The sequence below is a fragment of the Nothobranchius furzeri genome, chromosome 15 (assembly GCF_043380555.1).
Source record: "Nothobranchius furzeri strain GRZ-AD chromosome 15, NfurGRZ-RIMD1, whole genome shotgun sequence".
Taxonomy (NCBI): domain Eukaryota; kingdom Metazoa; phylum Chordata; class Actinopteri; order Cyprinodontiformes; family Nothobranchiidae; genus Nothobranchius; species Nothobranchius furzeri.
In genome coordinates, this window is record NC_091755.1 from 41733072 (window position 1) to 41755030 (window position 21959).

The following is a 21959-nucleotide window of genomic DNA, read 5'->3' on the forward strand; positions in this document are numbered from 1 at the left end:
ATCATCCTTATCATCATCATCCCCATCATCACCATTATCACCATCATCATTATAGTCATCATCATCATCATCATCACCGCATCATCATTATAATCATCATCATCCTCCTCATCATCATCATCACCATCATCCTTATCATCATCATCATCATCATCATCACCATCATCATCATCATCATCATCATCACCATCACCATCACATCATCATCATCATCACATCACATCATCATAAAATCATCATCATCATCACCATCATCCTTGTCATCATTATCATCATCACCATCATCCTTATCACCATCATCATCATCATCATCATCATCATCATCATAATCTCCGCATCATCATTATAATCATCATCATCCTCATCATCATCATCATCATCACCATCATCCTTATCACCATCATCATCATCATCATCATCATCATAATCATCATCATCACCATCATCCTTATCATCATCATCATAATCATCATCATCATCACCATCATCCTTATCATCATCATCATTATCATCAAACAACTATTGATGTCACACAAACTTTTGAACTGTCTGAATTGTTCAATTATTTTTCATAAAAACTCTTCATCCTCACAATATTTCAGTGCACACACACATTACATGCATGTGTCATGGTATGGGGAAGGTGTCTGACCCCAGGCATGCAGAATCAGACTGTAAACAGATTGATGAGGAAAAAATAATATTTTATTGTTGGACGAACGATGACAATAGGCGCACTGGAAAATCCAGCGGATGAGGAACGGGACGGCAGCGTGGAGGGAGAAGGAGAGTGAGGGGAGGTAGTGAGTCGGAGTGTAATCCAAGAGGGCCGTTTGGAGCTGGAGAGGGAGCGAGGAGTCGATGGAGAGCGGGTCGGTCAGGACGGATGGATGGATGAACGTAGAAGGGGAGCCGGTGCAGAGTCCTATGGAGTCTGGTGAAGGTTCCTGAGGCGTAGGAAGATCAGTCAGTAGCAATCATCCAGCGTCGAGTAGTGTTCACCACCCTCCTTATGAAGCTGACCCGCTGATCAGAGGACAAGGTGCAGCTGCTGCTCCCTCTCCTGCAAACAAAACACTCAGAGATGTTGAGAATGGGAAGACTCCGGCTCATGACAGCATGGAGATGTTTGTGAAACTTTTAGCTCTCTTCTCCCACATAAATTTGTCTCTCAAATCTCCATGAGGTGCAGGAAGTCAACAGCTGAGTTACCATAGACACTGTAGAAACCCATCTCAGGTGGGACCATCTGAGCATTTTGCTGCACACAATTCAAGGAATGTCTCAGTACCACTTTCACCTTTTTTTATATACCACAACAGTTTGTCTAAGGTTTCTATCTTAGTTCATGTTTCTGTCTGCATCTCATTCAGTTACTGGTGAAGAGAATTGGTTGTATGATTACCATGGTAACCCTAATGAACCACTGGCAGATGTTTTTACATTTCTTTAAATGTTGGTTTTCTTTATGCTGCATTGACTGATTCAGACTGTAGACATCTAGTTTGATGTGATGTTGTGGAGAGCTCACGTGCTGTATCAATCACGTTGATTACATTCATTACCTGTGTACAATTATAATTATTGTAATATTCAGAAATCCCCCGGGTGTAGCAGCCAATCAAATCCTTGCTGATACTGACAGCCCAGATGCACGCTGGTCTTTGTAGTTGTCGCGCGCCCAGCAGCCCAGGATGCGCCGCGTGCTCGCTTCCCTTCGGGACTACACGGCTCCGGCTCGGCTGGCGTTTGCTGTCGGTCCGTGTTCCACTAACTTCAGCGGAACAAACACCGTCCGGTCCGGTCCCACTGCTGCTGTTGTTCGGTGTTTTTGTCTGACCGAACCGAGGCGACGCGAGCGGACGAACATGCATTCCGAATCGGGAATAGTTCCCGACTTCGAGGTGGGAGAGGATTTCCAAGAGGAGCCTAAAACCTACTACGAGTTGAAGAGTCAGCCCTTGAAAAGCAGCAGGTCAGTTTTATTTCTGTCCCGCTGCAGTTATGTCCCAGGCCGCGGCGGGGTTGGGTGATTATCGGCTGCTCCCCTCCAGCCCGGTCCCGGTCCCAGCCCCGGCCGGCCGGTGTGATGGAGCCGCTGACGGCAGCTGGAGGTGCTCCTCACCCCAGCTGCAGCCAGGCTGAACTTATGTAACACTTTGGGTGTTGTCTGGTCAACAGCAACTTCAAATATTAGCTTGTGGAGGAGCAGACCGGTCAGGGTGGGTGACATGCTGCTCTGCCTCACTTCTCTTGTTGTCTGATACTCCCAAAACAAAATGGAGACTTGTGTTTGGGTCAAATATCCACTGAGAATGACCCGAGGGTGGGTGTGTCTGGTCAGAAAGGTCAGGAAAGGATAGATGCTTTGGGTTAAAGTTGGTTTTGTTGGACAGGAACCGTCCACAGAACCAGTAGATCACTAGATCTGACCTATTAGACAACGTCCAGAAGCCTGCAGTGATCTGTCACTGGTCCTTAAAGAGACAATGTGTAGTTTTTACCATCCATTTCTGGAAATATCCATGAAAATTGTTGTTGAAAATGAATTAAATGATACCCAGTTGACCATAAAAATCACGTCTAAAACACATGGAGCGGGTCTAATGAGTCTTTGGGTGACGCCATATCAGAGCCTGAGGGTTAACTTGCCTTTCGCTGATTACTCTGTTTTATATGATGCATAGCATTCACTCATCTTTAATGGGTTTTTTTCCCCTTTATCCAACAACAGTTCTTTCAAGTGGAAGTCTTTACTTCTAAAAATCATCATTTTAAATTATTCAAAAGTTAGTTTTAAAAAGTACTTTTAATTCAGTTCTTAGCTGTGCAGGAACCAGAAATAGGTCTCCAAAGCAGAATCGGGGCATCTTTAGCCGGGTTCAGGACTGTTGGTGTGATCTTGTTGACAAGACTCAAAAACTTTGGAGAACAATCAACTTTAAATCATCTGATTTAACTTTTCACCCTTTTCCTGTGTTTACGGCACACCAGGCAAGGTTGTTCTATTGTGCAAGTCCATCCATCCATCCATTTTCTGAACCCGCTTGTCCACGTAGGGTCGCGGGGGTTGGGTGGGGGGGGGGGGGGGGCTGGTGCCTATCTCCAGCGGTCAATGGGCAATCAGGTGGGGTACACCCTGGACAGAGAGCCAGTCCATCGCAGGGCCCATTGTGCAAGTGTAATATTCAAATGCTAATCGTAGTTAATAATTAGCTGCCTGCTGAGATTAGATATTTATCTCATTTGCTGTCTTAATGAGACCTAGATGAGAAAATCAATAGCACTTTCTAAAGCCTCTGTGCTGCAAAACGAAAAGCAGAAGATGGTTGTTCTGGAAACAGACAGCTGTCCGGGTTCTGTCCGCTCAGCAGATCTCCGCAGATCATCTCACTTCTTCTCTTTTCCTAGCAAACACTCGGCTGCCTCTCTTTAAGGCAAAGAAGACGTGACTGACAGCGAGCCAAGTAGATGGGTTCTTGGGTTCTGTGAGTTTGGACCTACAGGGAGTTAACGCAGTGTCCTTGTGTCTTGTAGCAGCATTTTGGGTGTAAGCGTAGCCTCGTTGTTTGCGTGAGACATTCAGAGAACAGAGCGCCACAGTCTTCTGACTGAGCAGATTTTTCTCCTAATTTCCCTCCTCTGCTTCTCCGTATTTGCATTTTCTCTTATTGTGTTTAATCCCGGCCAGGATAGCCAGTAAAGAGGGAGAATGCTGTAACCTTTAACCTAGTTCTGCATTTTTATAAACAAACGTGTTCACCACATTAGTGAAATGCCATTACTGTGTTACACGTCCATGGTTGAGTCTGGGCCAGGCTGAACTGGAGAACCTCTGGACCGCATCACATAGCATTTAAAACACGTGAAGTCGCCCGAGTCTTCCTTTGGAATGAAGGTGTCCCACTTCCTCTTCCCATCACATGCAGATGACCCGTCAGAATGATTAGTCACCGTGACCGAGACGTTCTTGCACACAATGAGTCCCATCGATAAAAGCCTCAGTTGTTTCAAAATCAGAAATCTGGGGTGTGACAACATGCCATCTCAGCTTTCACACATATTTTTTACATTTATTTTGGTGTCTTTATATCAGTTGAACTGCAGACAGTGTGCAAGACTGTTAGTCTAAGTATAGATGTGGGATAGGCAGGGACTTCATCTCCATGCAGTGTAAATAAGCTTTATAATTTTAGCTGTGGAAGTGTTACATCTGCGAGCGCAGCCCTGATCAAACTAAAAACCAACATTTTACAGGCATAAATTATGTTTTCTATCTGTAACCCTAAGCCTTTATTTATTCTGATATAAATTCACAGGTCTTTGAGTTCAGACTAGTGACATGACGTTTGTTTACCTATAGAAAAAGTCCATCTGCACCAACATTCGGTGGCTTTTTTGAAACACCAGTCTCGATTCATTTTAAACAAAAATAAATGCACACTAGGGCTGAACGATTCTGGAAAATAATCTAATTGCGATTTAATTCACGAGTATTTTCTCAAGGGGCTTTTCTCATATTTTTCAACTAATGGAAGCAAATAAAAAATATATGAGGGTATCCGCGGGTCCTTAAAAAGTCTTAAAAAGTCTTAAATTTGCTTTTCCAAATTTAAGGTCTTAAAAATCCTTAAAAATGACAAATAATCCTTAAATACAGTTTCCAAAGGTTTTAAATGACCAAAGACCCAATAAAAAAAGATTCTTTAATTTCTATAAAATTTTCATGAATTTCTAGTTAGTGTTCAGTATTTTTTGTGTACGATGTTGGCGTAAGCGGAACCGTACACATTCAGTTGGTTGTGAAAGGGGGGCTATTTTTAGATGAGCACATTAGCTGGTTAAGCTAGTGGGCGCTTGCACCATGGGGAAGTGCAAGTTTAATGATAACTGGATGGCTAATCCCATGTTTGCGACGTGGTTAGCACCCGTTCCAGGCAATAGCTGGAAATTATAGCTTCAATTTGGTCAAAGTGGCCTTAAAAAAGGTCTTAAAAAGTCTTAAATGTGGCTCCCTTAAACCTGCAGATACCTTGATATATGTAACTTGTACTGATTATAAACAAGTTTATGTACCTACATATTTATCTACATATAATATCAACAAGTTTATTTGCCTACATATAAATAAACACTCACCAGTAAAGACAACATTTTGTATTTGAAGGTGATGCTTTGCAGCCAGGAGCTCATCCCTTGAAGGAGCATAGGTATTAGCATCAACTGTGAAAATGTATTTGCAGGAAAGAAGTGTGTCCCATTTATTGAAGTATTTTGTGTTTAGAGTTTTTGATGTCTTCTCTTGTCCATGCAGAGCTTCCATAGTTCAGTTACTCTGCTAGCCAAAACTCGGTGGAATTAAAGTCTCTTATGGTTTTCTAGCTTTAATATAATATCTGTCAGTACTTATTTGATTTATGGCAGTTTTAACTTTTTATTAGACTTCAAATGTAATCATTTGGCATGTTCCTAATTCATAATTTGTAAGAATGTAATTGGCGATATGTTGTGACTTATTTGTCATTTAAGTCTTTAGTTGCTATAGAAATAAAGTCCTGTTGTTGGCACTGAAAATGTATTTGTGCAAGTATTTTATTTTGAAGGGAACTTTCAGGAAATGCACTCTTCTTCGGTGACTGTGTTGTACTTGACAGGAGGAAAAAAATGCTGTAAAGTTTTGATGTTGCTCACGTTAAGAAATGAGCATTAAACGTTGAAGATAAAGACGCTGGCGTCAGTCATCATTTTAGAAGCCTTTATTCCACAATAGATATTAGCATTAGCATCACAAAGCGTTTTTTCCATGTATATTAGCATTGTGCTAACCACTAGCTGCCAGTCAAATTGCAGCTTTTGCGATTAGAAAATCTCCGTATTTCACATCGCAGTTTAATTGCATATGCAATTAATCATTCAGCCCTGATGCAAATCCAAACAAATAATAATCTGTCCTCTGCTGTAGAAATGAGTGTTTAAGTGCCCGTATGGTTCTGGACAGAGATTGCATTGTCACTTAAAGTCTTGCGCTAAACATTGCTCTTAGGCCGCTGATTTCACCGGTGAGAAGTTGTGGTGACATTCACAAGTTCTCAAGGGTCCTGTTTCCTTGCCAGGGTTGAAGTGCTTTACACTCATCAGTGGCAGCTGTACCAACCGATTCCAACTTGAAATTCCCAAATTCATCTAAAGTTTGTATTTCCTACAACTGGTGACAATTCCCACATTGGCCACATCCCTGTTGTAATTTGGAGTGTTGATTCCCATAAATCTCTCTAACGGTTTCACTAGTTCATTTAATGACGTCATGCTGTTATTAATGCATGACCCAGACTTCCCTCTTCACTCATGCTCCACTTCTCCATCAAGTTTCAGGAAATTCAGCTTGCTAGTTGTTACGTAATCCTTCTAACAGACGGACAACAACTGATCCCAGCAAACTCGACCCCATACGGACTATATATTGATTTTCTTTATGTTTATTCCTGTCTACTCTTCGCTGTACACAGCCAGCCATCGTTAGGCATGTTGAGTCTAATATTGGGGTCTGCAACAGAAATAACCGGGGTTACACCTACTGACATCATCCATCACTGATGCTTATCATAGTTGTGCTTAAGCCGTGCTCAGCAATAGCAATGACGTTTCTGCAGTAAATCGGGTTTGACACATGCCGGCTTTATAGCTCACCTACAGGACAACATGAATGTATATTAGGAGGTACAGCCACCAAACTTTTAACTTCATCAAATGATTTATGCTCTTAAAGTAAATATCCACATTTTGTCTTTATGAAATAATTCAGATTTACATCATTATGGCATTGTTTTACTGTGCTGTGAAAATATCTTACAGGTTTTACCTGTTTAGTTTTTATGTTTTACAACTTTCAGTATCAGACCTATAAGACCTGAATAAATTTAAAATAGTTTTTATTTGATGATCCAACTTGGAACATAACAACTTAAATCTTGAACTTACCACGTCATGTACGCCATTTTTACACAGCAATGGCGTCAATTTGCCACAACGCTGAAGCGGCATCAGGGAGCCACAGGTCACTTATAAGTGATCAGGAAGTGGCAGTAATGTTGCACAATCGTGTCCTTTTTACAAACGATTACCCGATGGCGGAATACATAGGGTATGGGGGCGGTCTCTGCGCTGCCGCAGACTTCCGTTTATCTTGGACATAACTTGTTTTTTTATTGCAAACGAAGCCACGCTCATTACGTGTTTTTTCTTACAAGCCGCTCCTAAAGGTGCAGTCTCTGGTGATCTCACCTCCAGCTCTAACGGAGAGAAGCTCCAGGAGTGCTGCATTGCTCCAGATTATCATCTCAGCTGATTCTGTTTACAAAAGCGAATCTTACGGCTCATGTTTACTTTCTTTTTTAATATAGTTGCCTGCCGGAGCTCGGCGGTAACTCCTCACGTGATCATGGCATCACCCTCTGTTGCGACAAGGCGCAATCTCCGTTTACAATTACCGCAATATTAGTAAGTGAGTACATTTTAGCTCTATAGCACCTATCACAGACATAGAATCACAAAGGGCTTCACATAGATCAAAACAAAATAAAACAAAGTCATAAAATCATAATGATCTCAAAACAGAAATAGATTAACATCAGAAAAAATTACGTCATAAAATTTCATAAACTGATGAAAGATGATTACAAATTTGAGTTAAAAATAAAACAAAAAGATTTATGTTGAAGCTGCTTTAAATAAAAGGATCTTTAGCTGTAATTGAAAAGTGTCCAGACTGTCAATGCTGCATAAGGATAAAGGAAGATCCCTCTAAAGTCGGGATGCAACAGTCTGGAAAGACTTCTAGAAGGTTCTGGCATGTGGATCTGAGGGCTCGGGTTGGAGCATAAGGCTTTAACCATTCAGTAATATTGAGAGGAGCTTGTTAATGTAGAGTCCTGAAAGTTATAATCAGGATACTAAAATGAACTCTAAAGTTAACGGGTAACCAGTGCAGAGACATCAGAATAGGAGTGATGTGTGCTCTTCTGTTTGCTCCAGTTAGGAGCCTCGCTGCAGAGTTCTGGGCCAACTGAAGGCGGTCAAGGGCTTTTTTGTTAAAACATGTGAAGAGTGTGCTACAGTGATCTAGACGGGAGGAGACAAAGGCATGGAGAACCATTTCAAGTTCATGTTTTGACACCAACCATCGCAGTTTGGAGATATTTCTTAAATGATGAAAACAGTTTCGGACCAACGTTTCCAAGTGACCTTGAAGAGACATTGATTGGTCAAAAATAACACCCAAATTCCTCAAGTTTGTCTTGACGGCAGAAGATAAATGACCAAGTTTTTGACTAACCAGGGGAACCATGCTCTCTGGGGCAATGATCAGACATTCAGTCTTTTCAGAGTTTAACTGAAGGAAGTTATCTTCTAGCCAGCTGGTGATCGCTGATGGACACTCTAGTAATTCAGATAGATAGTTTATAGAACTCAGAATTCTTAAAGGAGCAGTACAGCTGAATATCATCAGCATATAGGTGATAAAAGACATTATGAAAAGAATCAAGTGTCTGTCCAAGAGGGTGTATGTACAGCAGAAACAACAGTGAACCCAAAACGGAGCCTTGGGGTACCCCACAGAACAGATCAGTAGAACCTGACATGATTTGATTTATACAGACACTGTAACATCTGTTAGAAAGGTACGATCTAAACCAGTCTAGAACAGTTCCAGAGATCCCCACCGAGTCACCAAGTCTGTTGATTAAGGTGTTGTGATCAACAGTGTCAAAAGCTGCAGAAATATCTAACAATACTAACACAGTGAACTCCCCGTTGTCTGCAGCCATCATGATGCCACTGGAAACTTTAAGCAAAGCTGTTTCTGTTGAATGTTTTTTACCAAAACCAGACTAGAATTTATCAAAACTGTTGTGTAGTTCCAGAAAAGTAATCTGTTGATCTGCTACAACCTTTTCCAATATTTTAGAGATAAAGGGTCGTTTAGAAATGGGTCTGTAATTATTAGGCTGAGATGAGTCTAAACTTGGTTTCTTAAAGATTGGTTCAACAACTGCATGTTTGAAAACAGATGGTAAAGAGCCAGATTTTAGCACAGGCCAATTTGGTCAAACATCCTGATAAACAAGGTGGTAGGAATAATATTAACGAGGCATGAGGCTGTTTTCATGAGGCAGATGTTCTGGAAACCTACAGGAGTAAAAACGGACCATAATTGGGCGGAAGATAGTTGGGTGGGAGGGTAGGAAGTAGATGGGGATGAAAAACTTGCCCCGATATTTCTGATTTTATTCTCAAAGAATGCTAGAAAGTTGTTACAGTCAGTCATTGAGTAAACTGGTTGTAAGCGAGGCAGAACAAGTGCAGCAAAATGTGTGCATTGCCATGCCGGCATAGTGCATTTATAAGGCACACCGCTGCGGTAAAATGAGCTGATTTGCCGGCAAGGTGTGTCTTGTAAGAAGGGCTTTAGAAGGCTGAGTTCGATACCCACACCAAGACCGGGGTCTCTTTTATAAAACCGTGTAGAATCCTCACTGAAACTCTACTTAAGCTCAGAAAAAACTTTTACTCGCACACACCCAAGTTTCCGACCTATAGACAACTGCTTATGCACAGGTGCACACAATTCCTGCCTTATAAATCACAACTCTCTTCCTACACACCCACTTTTTGCCATAAATGGCCAATGCAAAGTACTTTTTGGATACTCTATAATATAAGCCATCTACCGAGACTGAAATCGAGGCGCCAAAAAGCGTTTTATTGTTTTCCAGCAGCACTGCATTGTTATAGAGGTGAACTGTGGAGCTGCGGAGCGATCGCAGTGGACTTGAATAAATTAGCAAAACAACATAAAAACGTCAGACAGAGGCAAAGAGGAAGATGGCAATGGTCATAGATGTCATCCAAAACAATTCATTATGGTGCTCAGGAAACGCTGACACACATTTTTCATTATATCAAACTAAATATCAGCCTGACAGCAAAGTCCCTCTAGAATGAGCCGCTTTAAGGAAACCTGACGGGTGCACTGGTGCCCGGGTCGCTGGGTGTGGATTGTTTTAGTTAGTAGTTTCATTCAGTAGCGCTGGTGGGAGTCAGAAAATCAATGCAGCAATGAATAATATGAGTATGCACAAATGAACATAGTGGAATATCTTAAAAATGGTATATTTTAATTAGAATGTCAGATTTTTATTTGCAGTTCAGGAGTGGGGGGGCTACGAGTCTGAAAGTGCAACTCTTCAGCACAACATTAAATATCTCACAAAGCAACCGGTGTTTATAAAGTAAATTATCACATCAGCGTTTTCATCAGTGCCTCCTCTCTAACAAAGAACTGACCGGAAGACGACATCTTTTCTTCCAGTAATGGTGGCTCGGGATCAGATTTCTGTTAGTGTTTAGAACAGGTGTAGTAGAATGTTGTAGAAGGGCTAAATGTTTGTGCCTTCGTGTCTAGATATAGTACTTATTTATTTGTTTATTTTAAGAATATTTGGAGTATTTTTAGATAGTCAAAACAGTTTGTCTGACAGAGTTGAAAGTCAGAAGTGAAAGGTTATGGAAGGTGGTATTGGGAGAATCTTGTTCCCATGAGGAACACCAGACGGATGCCAGACAGGCCGCAGAGTTTTATCCAGGATCTAAGGAAGATGACGGAGCTGAGTGACATGGACAGATGTTGTGTCTGAAGTAAAACACTTCCTGAACGGTGTTTACTGCAGGCGGGGCCTCTCCTCAGTCTGAAGTACTTTCCATGTCCTCACTCATGGAACACCAGGGCTTTTGCTGTTGTTGTTGTTGTTGTTGTTTTTGCTGTCTGCCCATGATGGAGTACTGGAAACTGCTGCAGTCATTACTACTTTAAAAAGTTGAGCCTACTCGAGGTTTTTCCTGGACTGTTTCTGTTATTGTTTACTTAAAAATGTGTATGTTACTTAGGAAACTGCTGGATAAAGGCTTTGGACTATAACTACAAATGCTGTCCATCATTGATTTGTCTTACAAAGACATCTTCTAATTAATATTTTTGTCTAATGCTAATATTATACATCACACATGGCAGAAAGTAAAGCTGCAATTCTTGAAAGTCTAGTAGCTAATCATCCAACATGTGCTAGTTATGGTTATAAAATAACTAGTTGTTTATGTTATATACTGACTGATCAATAAAGTTAAAGTCCCAGTAGTCATCATCACACACTGGTGAAATTACATCTCCACATTTGACCCGTCCTTGTGAGAAGCGGTGAGCTGCAGCAGTGGTTGTGCTCAGGAACTATTGGTGGTTTAAGTTTAAGAGCTGCATAATATTAAGAAAACATTCATTTGTGTTATTATCACTGAATAATGCAATATCAGTAGTGGTTGTAATAAATGCATAGTGACGTGTTTGTGTTCTACTAACAGCTCTCTCTCTCTCTCTCTCTCTCTCTCTTTCTCTCTCTCTCTCTCTCTCTCTCTCTCTTTCTCTCTCTCTCTCTCTCTCTCTCTCTCTCTCTCTCTCTCTCTGTCTCTCTCTCTCTCTTTCTCTCTCTCTCTTTCTCTCTCTCTCTCTCTCTCTCTCTCTCTTTCTCTCTCTCTCTCTCTCTCTCTCTCTGTCTCTCTCTCTCTTTCTCTCTCTCTCTCTCTCTCTCTCTCTCTCTCTCTCTCTCTCTCTCTCTCTCTCTCTCTCTCTCTCTCTCTCTCTCTCTCTCTCTCTCTGTCTCTCTCTTTCTCTCTCTCTCTGTGTCTGTGTGTGTGTGTCTCTCTCTCTGTGTGTCTCTCTCTCGCTCCCTCTCGCTATGTGTCTCTCTTTGTGTGTGTGTGTCTCTCTCTCTGTGTGTGTGTGTCTCTCTCTCTCTGTGTGTGTGTGTCTCTCTCTGAACACCTTATCACTAGGGTTGGGCACAAGCCCCCATAATTCGGGTCTGAAATTGAAGCCAACCCGGAAGTGACAAAAATTACAGTTCCACCCTCATCCACTAGGGGCTGGTGTCAGAAGCAAGCAAATCCTCATTGACTCCCATGTTAAAAATACCATTTTCACAGCAGAAATAAACATGTTTACAGCCTGGTAGCAAAACATGTTTTAGGTTTAAATGATCTAGTTTACACTCATGACAACTCTGAGGGGGGTGAATCTTTTCTCACTCTTCTGTTTAAGTGTATTAAAAGCCTAAAATTCTGTATAATTAATGAGCATCAGACCCACGTGACCGCAGAGCTAGCTCCGGGGCCTCAGCCTGAGCCTCGGTCTGGCCTGAAAACTGTTCTGCCATTTTCAGTCTCTCAACTCAGACCATTAGTTGTAGCATGTGTGTATTCTTTTTTGATATTATTTGTGCAATTGTTGGACAAAATGACTTGTTGTGGTATTAATTGCTCTAATAGAGCGTCCAAGGAGTCTCCACTTCATTTTTTTCGGTAAGTAAAATTATGTTTATGTATTTTAGGTCACTGCCGCTCTTGCACTAGCTGAGCTTAGATTTTAACATGTACTGTTTAACCATGAAACCTGAATTTAATAGGGTAAAACCCAGTGCATTTAACATAACGTTGCATTTTTAAAAATGGTTTGAAATATAACATGTTGGTGAAGCTGGGTTCTGACTATTGGTATGGTTCCCTCCCCGCAGCTCGGCGCATCTCTGATCGCCGCGGCACCTGTTTGCTGCACAGGTGCCGAAAACCGATGTTTTCCACCCGGTTCTCCCCAGCGGCAGCTCGACGTATCTCTTACTGCAGTGGTGCCTGTCTGCTGTGCGGCTGCCGTCTTGTGGAGTTCTCGGGAGACCTCTGTGCTCTACCCGGTTTTACCCAGCGGTCAGCCCGGCGTATCGCTGACTCAGAAGCTCCGGTGTTGTGCACAGTTAACTCCGGTTGTAGCTAGGTTGCTACCTCCGTTAGCTTAGCTCCCACCTCCGCGTTGTAAAACATCAGACAGACAAAAAGAAGGCTTCATTGTGGTTACCAAGGCTAAAACATCATCCTGTGTTACAGGAACAGCCGGCTCATCAACATCATCGTTACATGACAGGAATGGTGAAAGTTTGTTCTTAAAGGGACTTTACGGACTTTTGAATTTTTATGCTCGCGATTGCCCCCTCAGGCCAAAAGCGTAACGGCAGCTTCAATAGCAGGCTCGTGCACGAGGCGCGCATGCTGTACGTGCACACTCCTTTATGAAAATAACAGCTGAGACAGTCCTGTGTGTGTGTGTGTGTCCCGGAGGACAGGAGAACGCACAGCTAATTAATTAAATAATGTGGTTCTGTACCTTTCTCTTCAGCACAGCCGACAAAGGTTTATGATGGGTCGGTCCTCCTGCATGCTCAGATCATTGCCTTCCCTTGCTTGAAAATTTGTTCCAAAATGAAAGTTGAACCCACATCTTTTTTATCTGTGAATTCAATGCCGTTCGGCGAGTCTCAAATAAAAATTTGGGCATCTTACTGTAAAAAAATACACCATTAATGTAAAAAAGAAACTCTAAATAAACTATGTTCACACCCAGAATCAAACCCGGGTCTTCTGCATGGGAGTCAGACATCTTACTAGGTGAGCTGCACTCCAGAAACATTAATAGTATCTGTAACTTTTACATCCTTGATGACAGCTGAAACAACGTCAAACCAAAGAACGGTTTGAAGCGAAAATGGCTATTTTGTTGCTAATTTGCAGGAAATATCTAGAAGAAAGTTCTACAGAAAGTAGCTAAGGGTCCTCAGCTAGGTTCATCACTAGGCGTTAGGAACAGTGACAAAGTCGCTGAGTTGGCACTGCCTCTCTCTCTGCTGCTAAAGCTACGGATAGCAAATGCTACGGGCTATGCCTGGCGTGAACGCGCATGAAGCAGCCTAATTCCATGCTTTCATTCTTTTTAAACACAGAAACAGTTTTGTTTACCTGTTTTGTAGCTACAGTTTCGCCGACGGCTGCCGGCTTCTTCAGGCTGACGCTTAGTCTGGCAGGTGGCCAAGCAAAGCCTGGCGGGCTGCTAGGCTTACAAAGCGCTGGGGGAAACCCTGGAATGATGGGCCATTCAATGATAGTAACAAAAATATACACCCAAATCTATAATTAAACCAAAACCTTTAAATGATAAATTCAACAGACCTCTTTATAAAACAATACAATAACATCTCTATTAATTATTACAGCAAACTGCATTTACAGCTGCTGCAAAAGGTCTGAGCCATATGTCCGTGTCCAACACGCCTTTTTAAATAACATAGGTCTGATCTAAAATATTAACCTACATCTATAAATTGATCAAGAACCGCACCGTTACTTCTGGTCTCCAGTCGAGTCCTGTTAGCATGACTGCAGCAACACTGCTAACTGTGTCAGCTCCGGTGAGGAAAAAACAAGTCATTTGGGAAAGCTACCACACACACACCAACACACACACACACACACACACACACACACACACACACACACACACACACACACACACACACACACACACACACACACGTCATCTAAAAGATTCCCCATATTTCAACAACAGATCCTACCGGGACTGGTAGAACCTCCGTGCTATCCTGGATTAGTGCAAACAACAAGCCGAGTTAGCGAGTTACTCCAGCATCAGGAAGGTTTATTCTGGTAAGCTATCGGATGAATATTATCCAGAGTTATATCAATATATACATGGAGCGGTAAAACTGGTAGCATACAATTTATTTACCTGTAGATTACTGAATTATATTGGGACAGATGATGGAGCTAAGGCCTGTAGTCAGTTTAGAGCTCCAGGTGGAAGCGCTACGAGCACAGAAATGAAATATTTAAGAAAAGTAAACAAACTGTACCGATGTTGGTTCTGAAGATGAACAGAATCCTCCTCGATGTCCAAATTGAGTTGCGGATCTTCTGAGTCAAACGGTCCAAAGCATGTCTGCACCTCCAGTAGTGATGTCCGGCTAGCGGGGTCGGAGTTCGGTTGAACGTCTCCGGTAATCCAATATCCGTTCTCGTTGCCGTTCACCAGAGAAAAAACAAATCTGACCGACCAGCAGAGGCTTCAGAAGCTACTTCTGACTGATGACACATTGTTCTCCAATACAACGCTAACACAGAAACACCAGAGTCGGGGGTTGTGTTCTATAGCGTTTTCAGTAGACCTCCTTGGGGAACGTCACGAGCTGCCCAGGTCTTAGACCGGAAGTTAGTTTCTGTTTTTCCCACGCCAGTCAGAAACATCAGATTTTCTTAAAATTCCAGTCGTGAAAATCCTAAAACCTCTTTTATCTGAGGTTTTAATACTTCTTTACACATGCCGTTCAAATTAACTTCGCCTCTGGCCGATGTCTTTAACATTAATGTGCAAATGGGAGTGAAGGGGAGCAGGAGCGGGAGTTGCAGTTGGCCATCCAGCTGAAACAAGGAAGGGGAACTGAAAACTGAATTACAGGAGAAAGATCCAGAGAGTTCCCGTTAAACCAACCAGTCCTGGCTTTCTGGAAGAGCTACAAATCAAAAGCACATCCCCTTGAAATCTCTATCAGCTTAAATCTTTTAAAATGTTCAAATAAATTTAGCAATTTCTCCCTTTTCCCAAGAAAACAGTAAAATGCGTCGCTGACTAGTGGCCAGTGGCTCGTATCTGTGTGAAGAACAGCGAACAGAATGATCACAAGCTCTCGGTCTGCAGGATTTAACTGTAGAGTTTCTTGGCAGCCTTCTAATTTAAGATCATGTCACCAGTTTGTCCTTTCATACCGTTCACACTGTTCTTGTCCTGCATTCCCTCTATAGACAAGTATTTATAAGTTGTATTATCACCACACAATCCCACCACACTCCCTCTACATCCAATAAGAAACTCAACTCCAACGGGAAACAGAAATAGATGGAGGAAGTGCGTTGAGCGAAGAGGCTCAAATCGGCCCCAAGTGGAAACAAAGGTGAGAATTTCAAGTTCACGTCAGGGATCTGTTTTTGATGTTTTTGAGTCTTACTCAAAAACTCTAACCATGCAACCATTCAGTTAGTGCTTTTAAGTTAAAGCTCCTTAAATTATAAAACGTCAGCAGGCTTAAAGATAAAACATGTTACTCCACTTGTTTTTATTGAAGGGACGTTTAATAACTGATGACGAGATTCATCACAACACAAGGATAAACAAACATTTTATTCCTATTGCCCGTTTGGACACATCAGGGTGTCTCAGGACAGCGACTACTACTGAGTTGTGGCCCAACACGTGTCGACACATGTCTCCGGGTGAAACCGTATCCGTGTGTTCTCACACGGCGTGCTGATGGACGCCGGGCTGTGTCGTGTCCTCTGCTCTGCTGTTGCTCTGGACGGGGCTGGTCCTCTGCCTCGGACTCTGTGAGGCGATTGGAGATTCCAGGCCGGGCCCTGGAGCCTCCCCCCTCTGACACACTTTCAGTGCTGCACCGCCAGCATGACTTTCACTGCTCTCCAAGGGCGGGTGGTGCACCTTCAGGGAAAACAAACAAACATGGAGGCTGCTGGAGTGCAAGTGTTTAGACCTTGCTCGTTTGACTGTCTGTGAGTATGGCACCTCAGCATCTCTGATATGGCTGCAAGGCAATGAGGCATGTCTTTGAAAGCCGAGTGTGTGTGTGGCACTTAATGTACAAGTGAAGGACAGAGGGTGGGAACTAGACACAGCTGGAGCTCTAGAGGACTTCTTGCTACGAATGTTGTGCAAATTTTTCTGTGAGTTTTGGATAAATGACAAATTGTAGATTCAAATGTAAATATAGACAGAGTTACCTGGATTTGCTTTATGTTCATTTGTTAATCTGTTTGCAAAGCTGTGGGGTTGCTTACACATCCTTCCTGCTTTTAGGACATCATGTTTTGACTCAAACCAGACCTGCCAGTCTGTTTGCATGCAAATCTACTAATTGTCCCTCTCTGGTTGCCGTATGTCAGTAGTTAAATCCTGCATTAAAGACTCAAGCCTGCCTGTCTGACTGACGGTGGGCATGATGGTGTAGAATAGTGAGCACAAATCATGAGTGGAGGTAGGCAGGGCTCTCCAGCACTGTACTGCCATTGTTTTCACCTCCCCTTTTGCCAGATGCACACACACACACACACACACACGCACGCACGCACGCACGCACGCACGCACGCACACACACACACACACACACACACACAGATGTGACAAAAAAGCTTTTTGTGTATCTCAGTGTTTTAGAATTAGAGCAAAAGCCACAAAACACTAAAACCAGGATAGGTTTTGCTCTCTAACGTTTCCAGTGACTCGTGTAGTCCAACACTCAAAGTAAACAATTCAAGTATTCATTACAACAACTTTCCATTCATGTCAGCTAATTAGCCTCTATTCTTAGAAAACAGTTAATAAATGCTGTCATTCTTTGGTGTTTATATGGAGAATATATTAATAAAATCTTTATTAGATGAACAAATGATCTTGTTCTCTTCATGGCTGGTCTGAAGTGCTGAAGCAGGTTGAGCTAAGTTCTGACCTGAGCTAGCTGCTCCAACCCTGGTTTGTGTGGCAGGCTCTCTTCTGTCAGTGTGAACGTTGGTGTCCACCATCAGTGTGTGAAGGGTGCTGAAGAAAGCATTTCCCTGACTGGAAAAATGCTACAGAAATGCATTGTTTTCTTTCCTCTGATCTAACAATACAATTTGTGTGCTTCTTTCAAACTGATTAAATGCAGCTACCATGTTTATAATGGAGCTTCAACACAGTGCAAATACAACAGTAAAGACCAGGGGTCTAATTTAGAAAACATTGCGTAGAATCCTTACTGAAACCGTACTTGAGCTCAGTAAAAACGCCAAGCAGGTTTGTGATCTATCAAACATGGAGTACGCACAGCTGCACGCAATCTCCCCTTGATAAATCAGAAACTATCTAGAGAGGTTCTCAGCTGCTTTTTAAGTCACATCCCACCCTCACCATGCCCACTTACTGCCATAAATAGTCAATGCAAAGTGCCTTGTGTTTCTCATGCATATATATAAGCCGGCTTGTTGCAGCATTTCGATCACGACTGCAGATCAAGGAAGCACTATTTCACAAGCAGAAATTGAGGTACCTGTGGGTGAGGCGGGGAAATGAAAGGAATTGCTGTTGCAAAACAAATAAGAGGAAATCTTTGGAGTGGCACAGCGTTGCTGAAGCCGTCAATGTTGTGAGTTCTTCAGAGAGATCTGTGGCGGATATAAAAAATGGTCCAATCGGGATTCGATCCCCAGACTCCCAGGTGAAAGGCACGCACGCTAACCAGTCAGCCAAACAGAGATCTCCCTTGTGCAAGTAGCCAGGGTGCATGATCAACCGGGTCACAGTGACAGGACACACACTGTCACAGACGCATGATGTTCTGTCTCAATCTGCCCCCCCCCCCATGCTGATATTCTGCATTCTGTATTCTGCGCTTCAGGCTGTGTGTGTGTGTGTGTGTGTGTGTGTGTGTGTGTGTGTGTGTGTGTGTGTGTGTGTGTGTGTGTGTGTGTGTGTGTGTGTGTGTGTGTGTGTGTGTGTGTGTGTGTGTGTGTGTGTGTTAACAGACAGCTGTACCAGTGTTTCTAAAGCTCAGACTGGTAGAGAATAGGCACTAAGGTTAAAGTTTGACAAGAACCAATACATTTTTATGTATTTAATCTACTGATTGATGTTTATAATTTCTCAAGACCGCTTGAAGTGAGTTAACTTGTAAATATTTTACAGGAGGAAAATTATCTAGATATATATCGTATATCTGAATTCAGCAAAAAGGTATCGAGATATAAGTTTTGGTCCATATCGCCCAGCCCTACCTTCTCAGCAGCAACACTGCAGGTGCTCTCCGTGTCCAAGATGTGTGTAAGCCAGGTCCTTAGTCAACTTAAAGTTGCGCACATTTTTCCGCTAAGTTTTCTTTCATAAATCCCAAAGTTTGCATGAAAAGTTGCTTACGCAGTTTTCCAACCCCATTTTGTGCGTAAGCAAGCTTAATAAATGAGGCCCCAGGACTCATAACTCTTATCAGGCTTGAATAAAGTTGATTATAAAAACATATCATTTCGGAGTTTAGAGGTTCTGTGATTTTCAGTAAATAGTTGAACCAAACGAAACTCTGACTCTTCCTTAAACATGATCACATTAGTGGGGTCGAGTGAAACAATTCATTCAGATATTTGATTTACATTGTGCATTGTTATCATGTCAGTGCTGCATAAATAATTTTTTTTTGTAATTGATTTATTGCGATGCTTTGATTGTAGTGAGGTTAGTACACATCATACCCACAAATGCTATGATTATAATTATTAACAATCGTTTATTTCTGTTTTTGGTTTGCCAGCCTTAGTTTCATGATTTTCAGTTTCAGCCAAGAGTTTTCATTTCAATGGATGCCTAATATAAACCTGTAAACGACTTGATTCTGCCATTTTTACCGTTATTTACCTTTACAGCTGCAGCTAACTATGATTTCTTGACCGTCTAGGACCATTTCCTTCTGCCAAACCAACTATAACTGTAAAATTAATACTATAACTTATTTACAGGGTAACATTAATGGCAGTTTGGACATTAATGAGCACGGCTGTGTTTGCAGCTCATCACTCCCCCAGGGGATGGGTCAAATTCAGAGAACAGATGTCGCATACACATCAGTGTGTGTGACAACTAATGGGACTTTAACTGTAGAGCCGTTTTAAGATGACACCTGGGCACTTTGAGCTGCTCTCAGCCTAGCCGTTAGCCTATCAATCCTGTTGGATGTAATCCCTAGTTCTCTTGTCTCAGATCATACAGCTGTTAACTATGTGTGTTTTTATTTTGCACATAAAAAGGCCAAAATATTACATGCATTTACTATCGAAGCGTGTTGGGAAATAACCTATTTTGCTTCTTTGTGCACAATGTAAACAATCTTATAAATGCACACCTGAGGGTAATGCGCTTGACTTTTGCTCTATCAAACATATTTACGGACTCTGGCAGGAAATTAATTGACGGATTTATGAGAAAAACATGCAAACATCAAGTAGAAAAGTCCCTGGTGTGATCTGCAGCTGACTAATAACCTCATCCATTAACCCTGATGAACCTAATCGGTTGGGTAGATTACAGGCTTGTCTTGAAGACTCAAAAAAATTGAATGATTCAAAACTTTTTGATTTTAAATCAAGGCAAGACGGAAGTTCTCATCTTTGGACCAGAAATCCAGAAAAGGAAATTGCTTAGTCAATCACCTGACCTGAATGGCATTACATTAATCTCCGAGAACAAAGCAAGGAACCTTGGTGTTATCTTTGACCAGGACATGTCATTCAAATCCCAGGTTAAACAGGTTTGTAGGATTTCCTTTTTCCACCTTCGGAATATTGCTAAGATTAGAAGCATCCTTTCCAGGAGTGATGCTGAAAAACTAGTTCATGCATTTATTACATCAAGACTGGATTACTGTAATTCCTTACTCTCAGGAAGTCCACAGAATGTAGTTAAAAGTCTTCAGCTTGTCCAAAATGCTGCAGCTAGAGTTCTGATGAGAATTAAAAAGAGAGATCATATCTCTCCTGTCTTAGCTTCCCTACATTGGCTACCTGTTAAATTCAGAATAGATTTTAAGATCCTTCTTCTCACATATAAAGCTCTTAATAATCAAGCTCCATCATACATTAGTGATCTGATTGTTCCATACGTTCCTAACCGAGCACTTCGCTCTCAGACTGCAGGTCTACTGGTGGTTCCCAGAAAATCTAAAAACAGGATGGGAGGCAGATCTTTTAGCTAACTTTATTTTTTCTCTAAGTGTTTTTCTCCCCAGAAGAAGCTACAACGATGTTCTGCTGAGCTGTGGTGGCCTCATGGAGGGGGCCATCGACTAGCACACTGCTGCTAACCACTTAAACATTCTCCCTCTCCTGATAATAACTTTTTGCTTTCTTTGACATTGGATGTGCTACTACTAGTTTACCCGTTTAGTTATAGATTCACTAGGATAAATACAATAAAGTTTATCTCTCACCAAATAGAATATGTACTAAGAAATCACAATGTAACCTGTGTGTGTGTGTGCGTGTGTGTGTGTGTGTGTGTGTGTGTGCGTGCGTGTGTGTGTGTGTGTGTGTGTGTGCGTGTGTGTGTGTGTGTGTGTGTGTGCGTGTGTGTGTGTGTGTGTGTGTGTGTGTGCGTGTGTGTGTGTGTGTGTGTGTGCGTGTGTGTGTGTGTGTGTGTGTGTGTGCGTGCGTGTGTGCGTGCGTGCATGCATGCTTACTGATTGGCTTAATGACCTGACCTGTATTGGCGTGTTTATTATGTGAAGTGCCTTGAGACGACTCTTGTCGTGATTTGGCGCTTCATAAATAAACTTGAATTGAATTGAATTAATACACCACTGTGAAGCCAATGGGAGTTCTTGTTATTTATTCAGTTTACAAAAACAGTATCGATGTAGGGTAGGGGGAATATTTTAGTTCAATAAGTCATTTTTTTAAGTTCAAAATTAGGATGTACAGACACAACTTTTTCACTTCTGATACGATACCGATATTGCAGCCTTCAGTGTTGACCGATACAATATCAGCACAAATCATACAGACTTTTATCCATTTCATGGTGTGGAATGTATGAAAGGCTTGATCACTTGATTTTACTCAAACGGAGAACAAGAGCCAATAACAGTAAGTATGAAAAAAACCATTTGATGCATAATGGTCACTACAGTGGACAGGTACTCAAAATTGTTATTTATTTATTTATTTTTTGCTATTAAGCACAGCTGTTGAAGACTTTATTGCATTTGAGCCCGTCCATTTGGACCTCAGTAAGTCCAGCCAACATATTTCATGTTCAGAACGCACGCTGTCCACTGAGGTGGACATGTAATAAATTATTTGTAAATTATTAAATGTTACAAAAATATTTGTGGAAATTTGTTTCATTCACACCTAAAGATGAATGGAAAAATTTGTTTAAAAAATCATGGTTGAAGATTTCATAATTCATGCATCAAAGGGCCACC

At 41.8% G+C, this 21959-nt stretch overlaps 2 protein-coding genes across 7 annotated transcripts in view; one reads left to right on the forward strand and one right to left on the reverse strand.

The window, feature by feature from the left end:
* frmd4bb (FERM domain containing 4Bb) overlaps positions 1 to 15021 on the reverse strand; it is a 61259-nt gene extending 46238 nt beyond the window's left edge. Inside the window, exon 1 of the mRNA XM_054745661.2 lies at positions 14802 to 15021. The gene's annotated coding sequence lies outside the window, so the exon portion shown is untranslated. The remainder of the gene's footprint in view (positions 1 to 14801) is intronic.
* mitfb (melanocyte inducing transcription factor b) overlaps positions 1480 to 21959 on the forward strand; it is a 49070-nt gene continuing 28590 nt past the window's right edge. For 4 of the 6 annotated variants that reach the window (XM_015976135.3, XM_015976136.3, XM_015976137.3 and 1 more), the window contains exon 1: positions 1480 to 1975. In XM_015976135.3, the coding sequence (XP_015831621.1) occupies positions 1695 to 1975 (281 nt within the window). In that variant the 5' untranslated portion in view covers positions 1480 to 1694. Of the gene's footprint in view, positions 1976 to 16210; positions 16510 to 21959 lie in introns of those variants that run through there. The other 2 variants (XM_015976139.3, XM_054745663.2) reach the window with 1 other exon arrangement.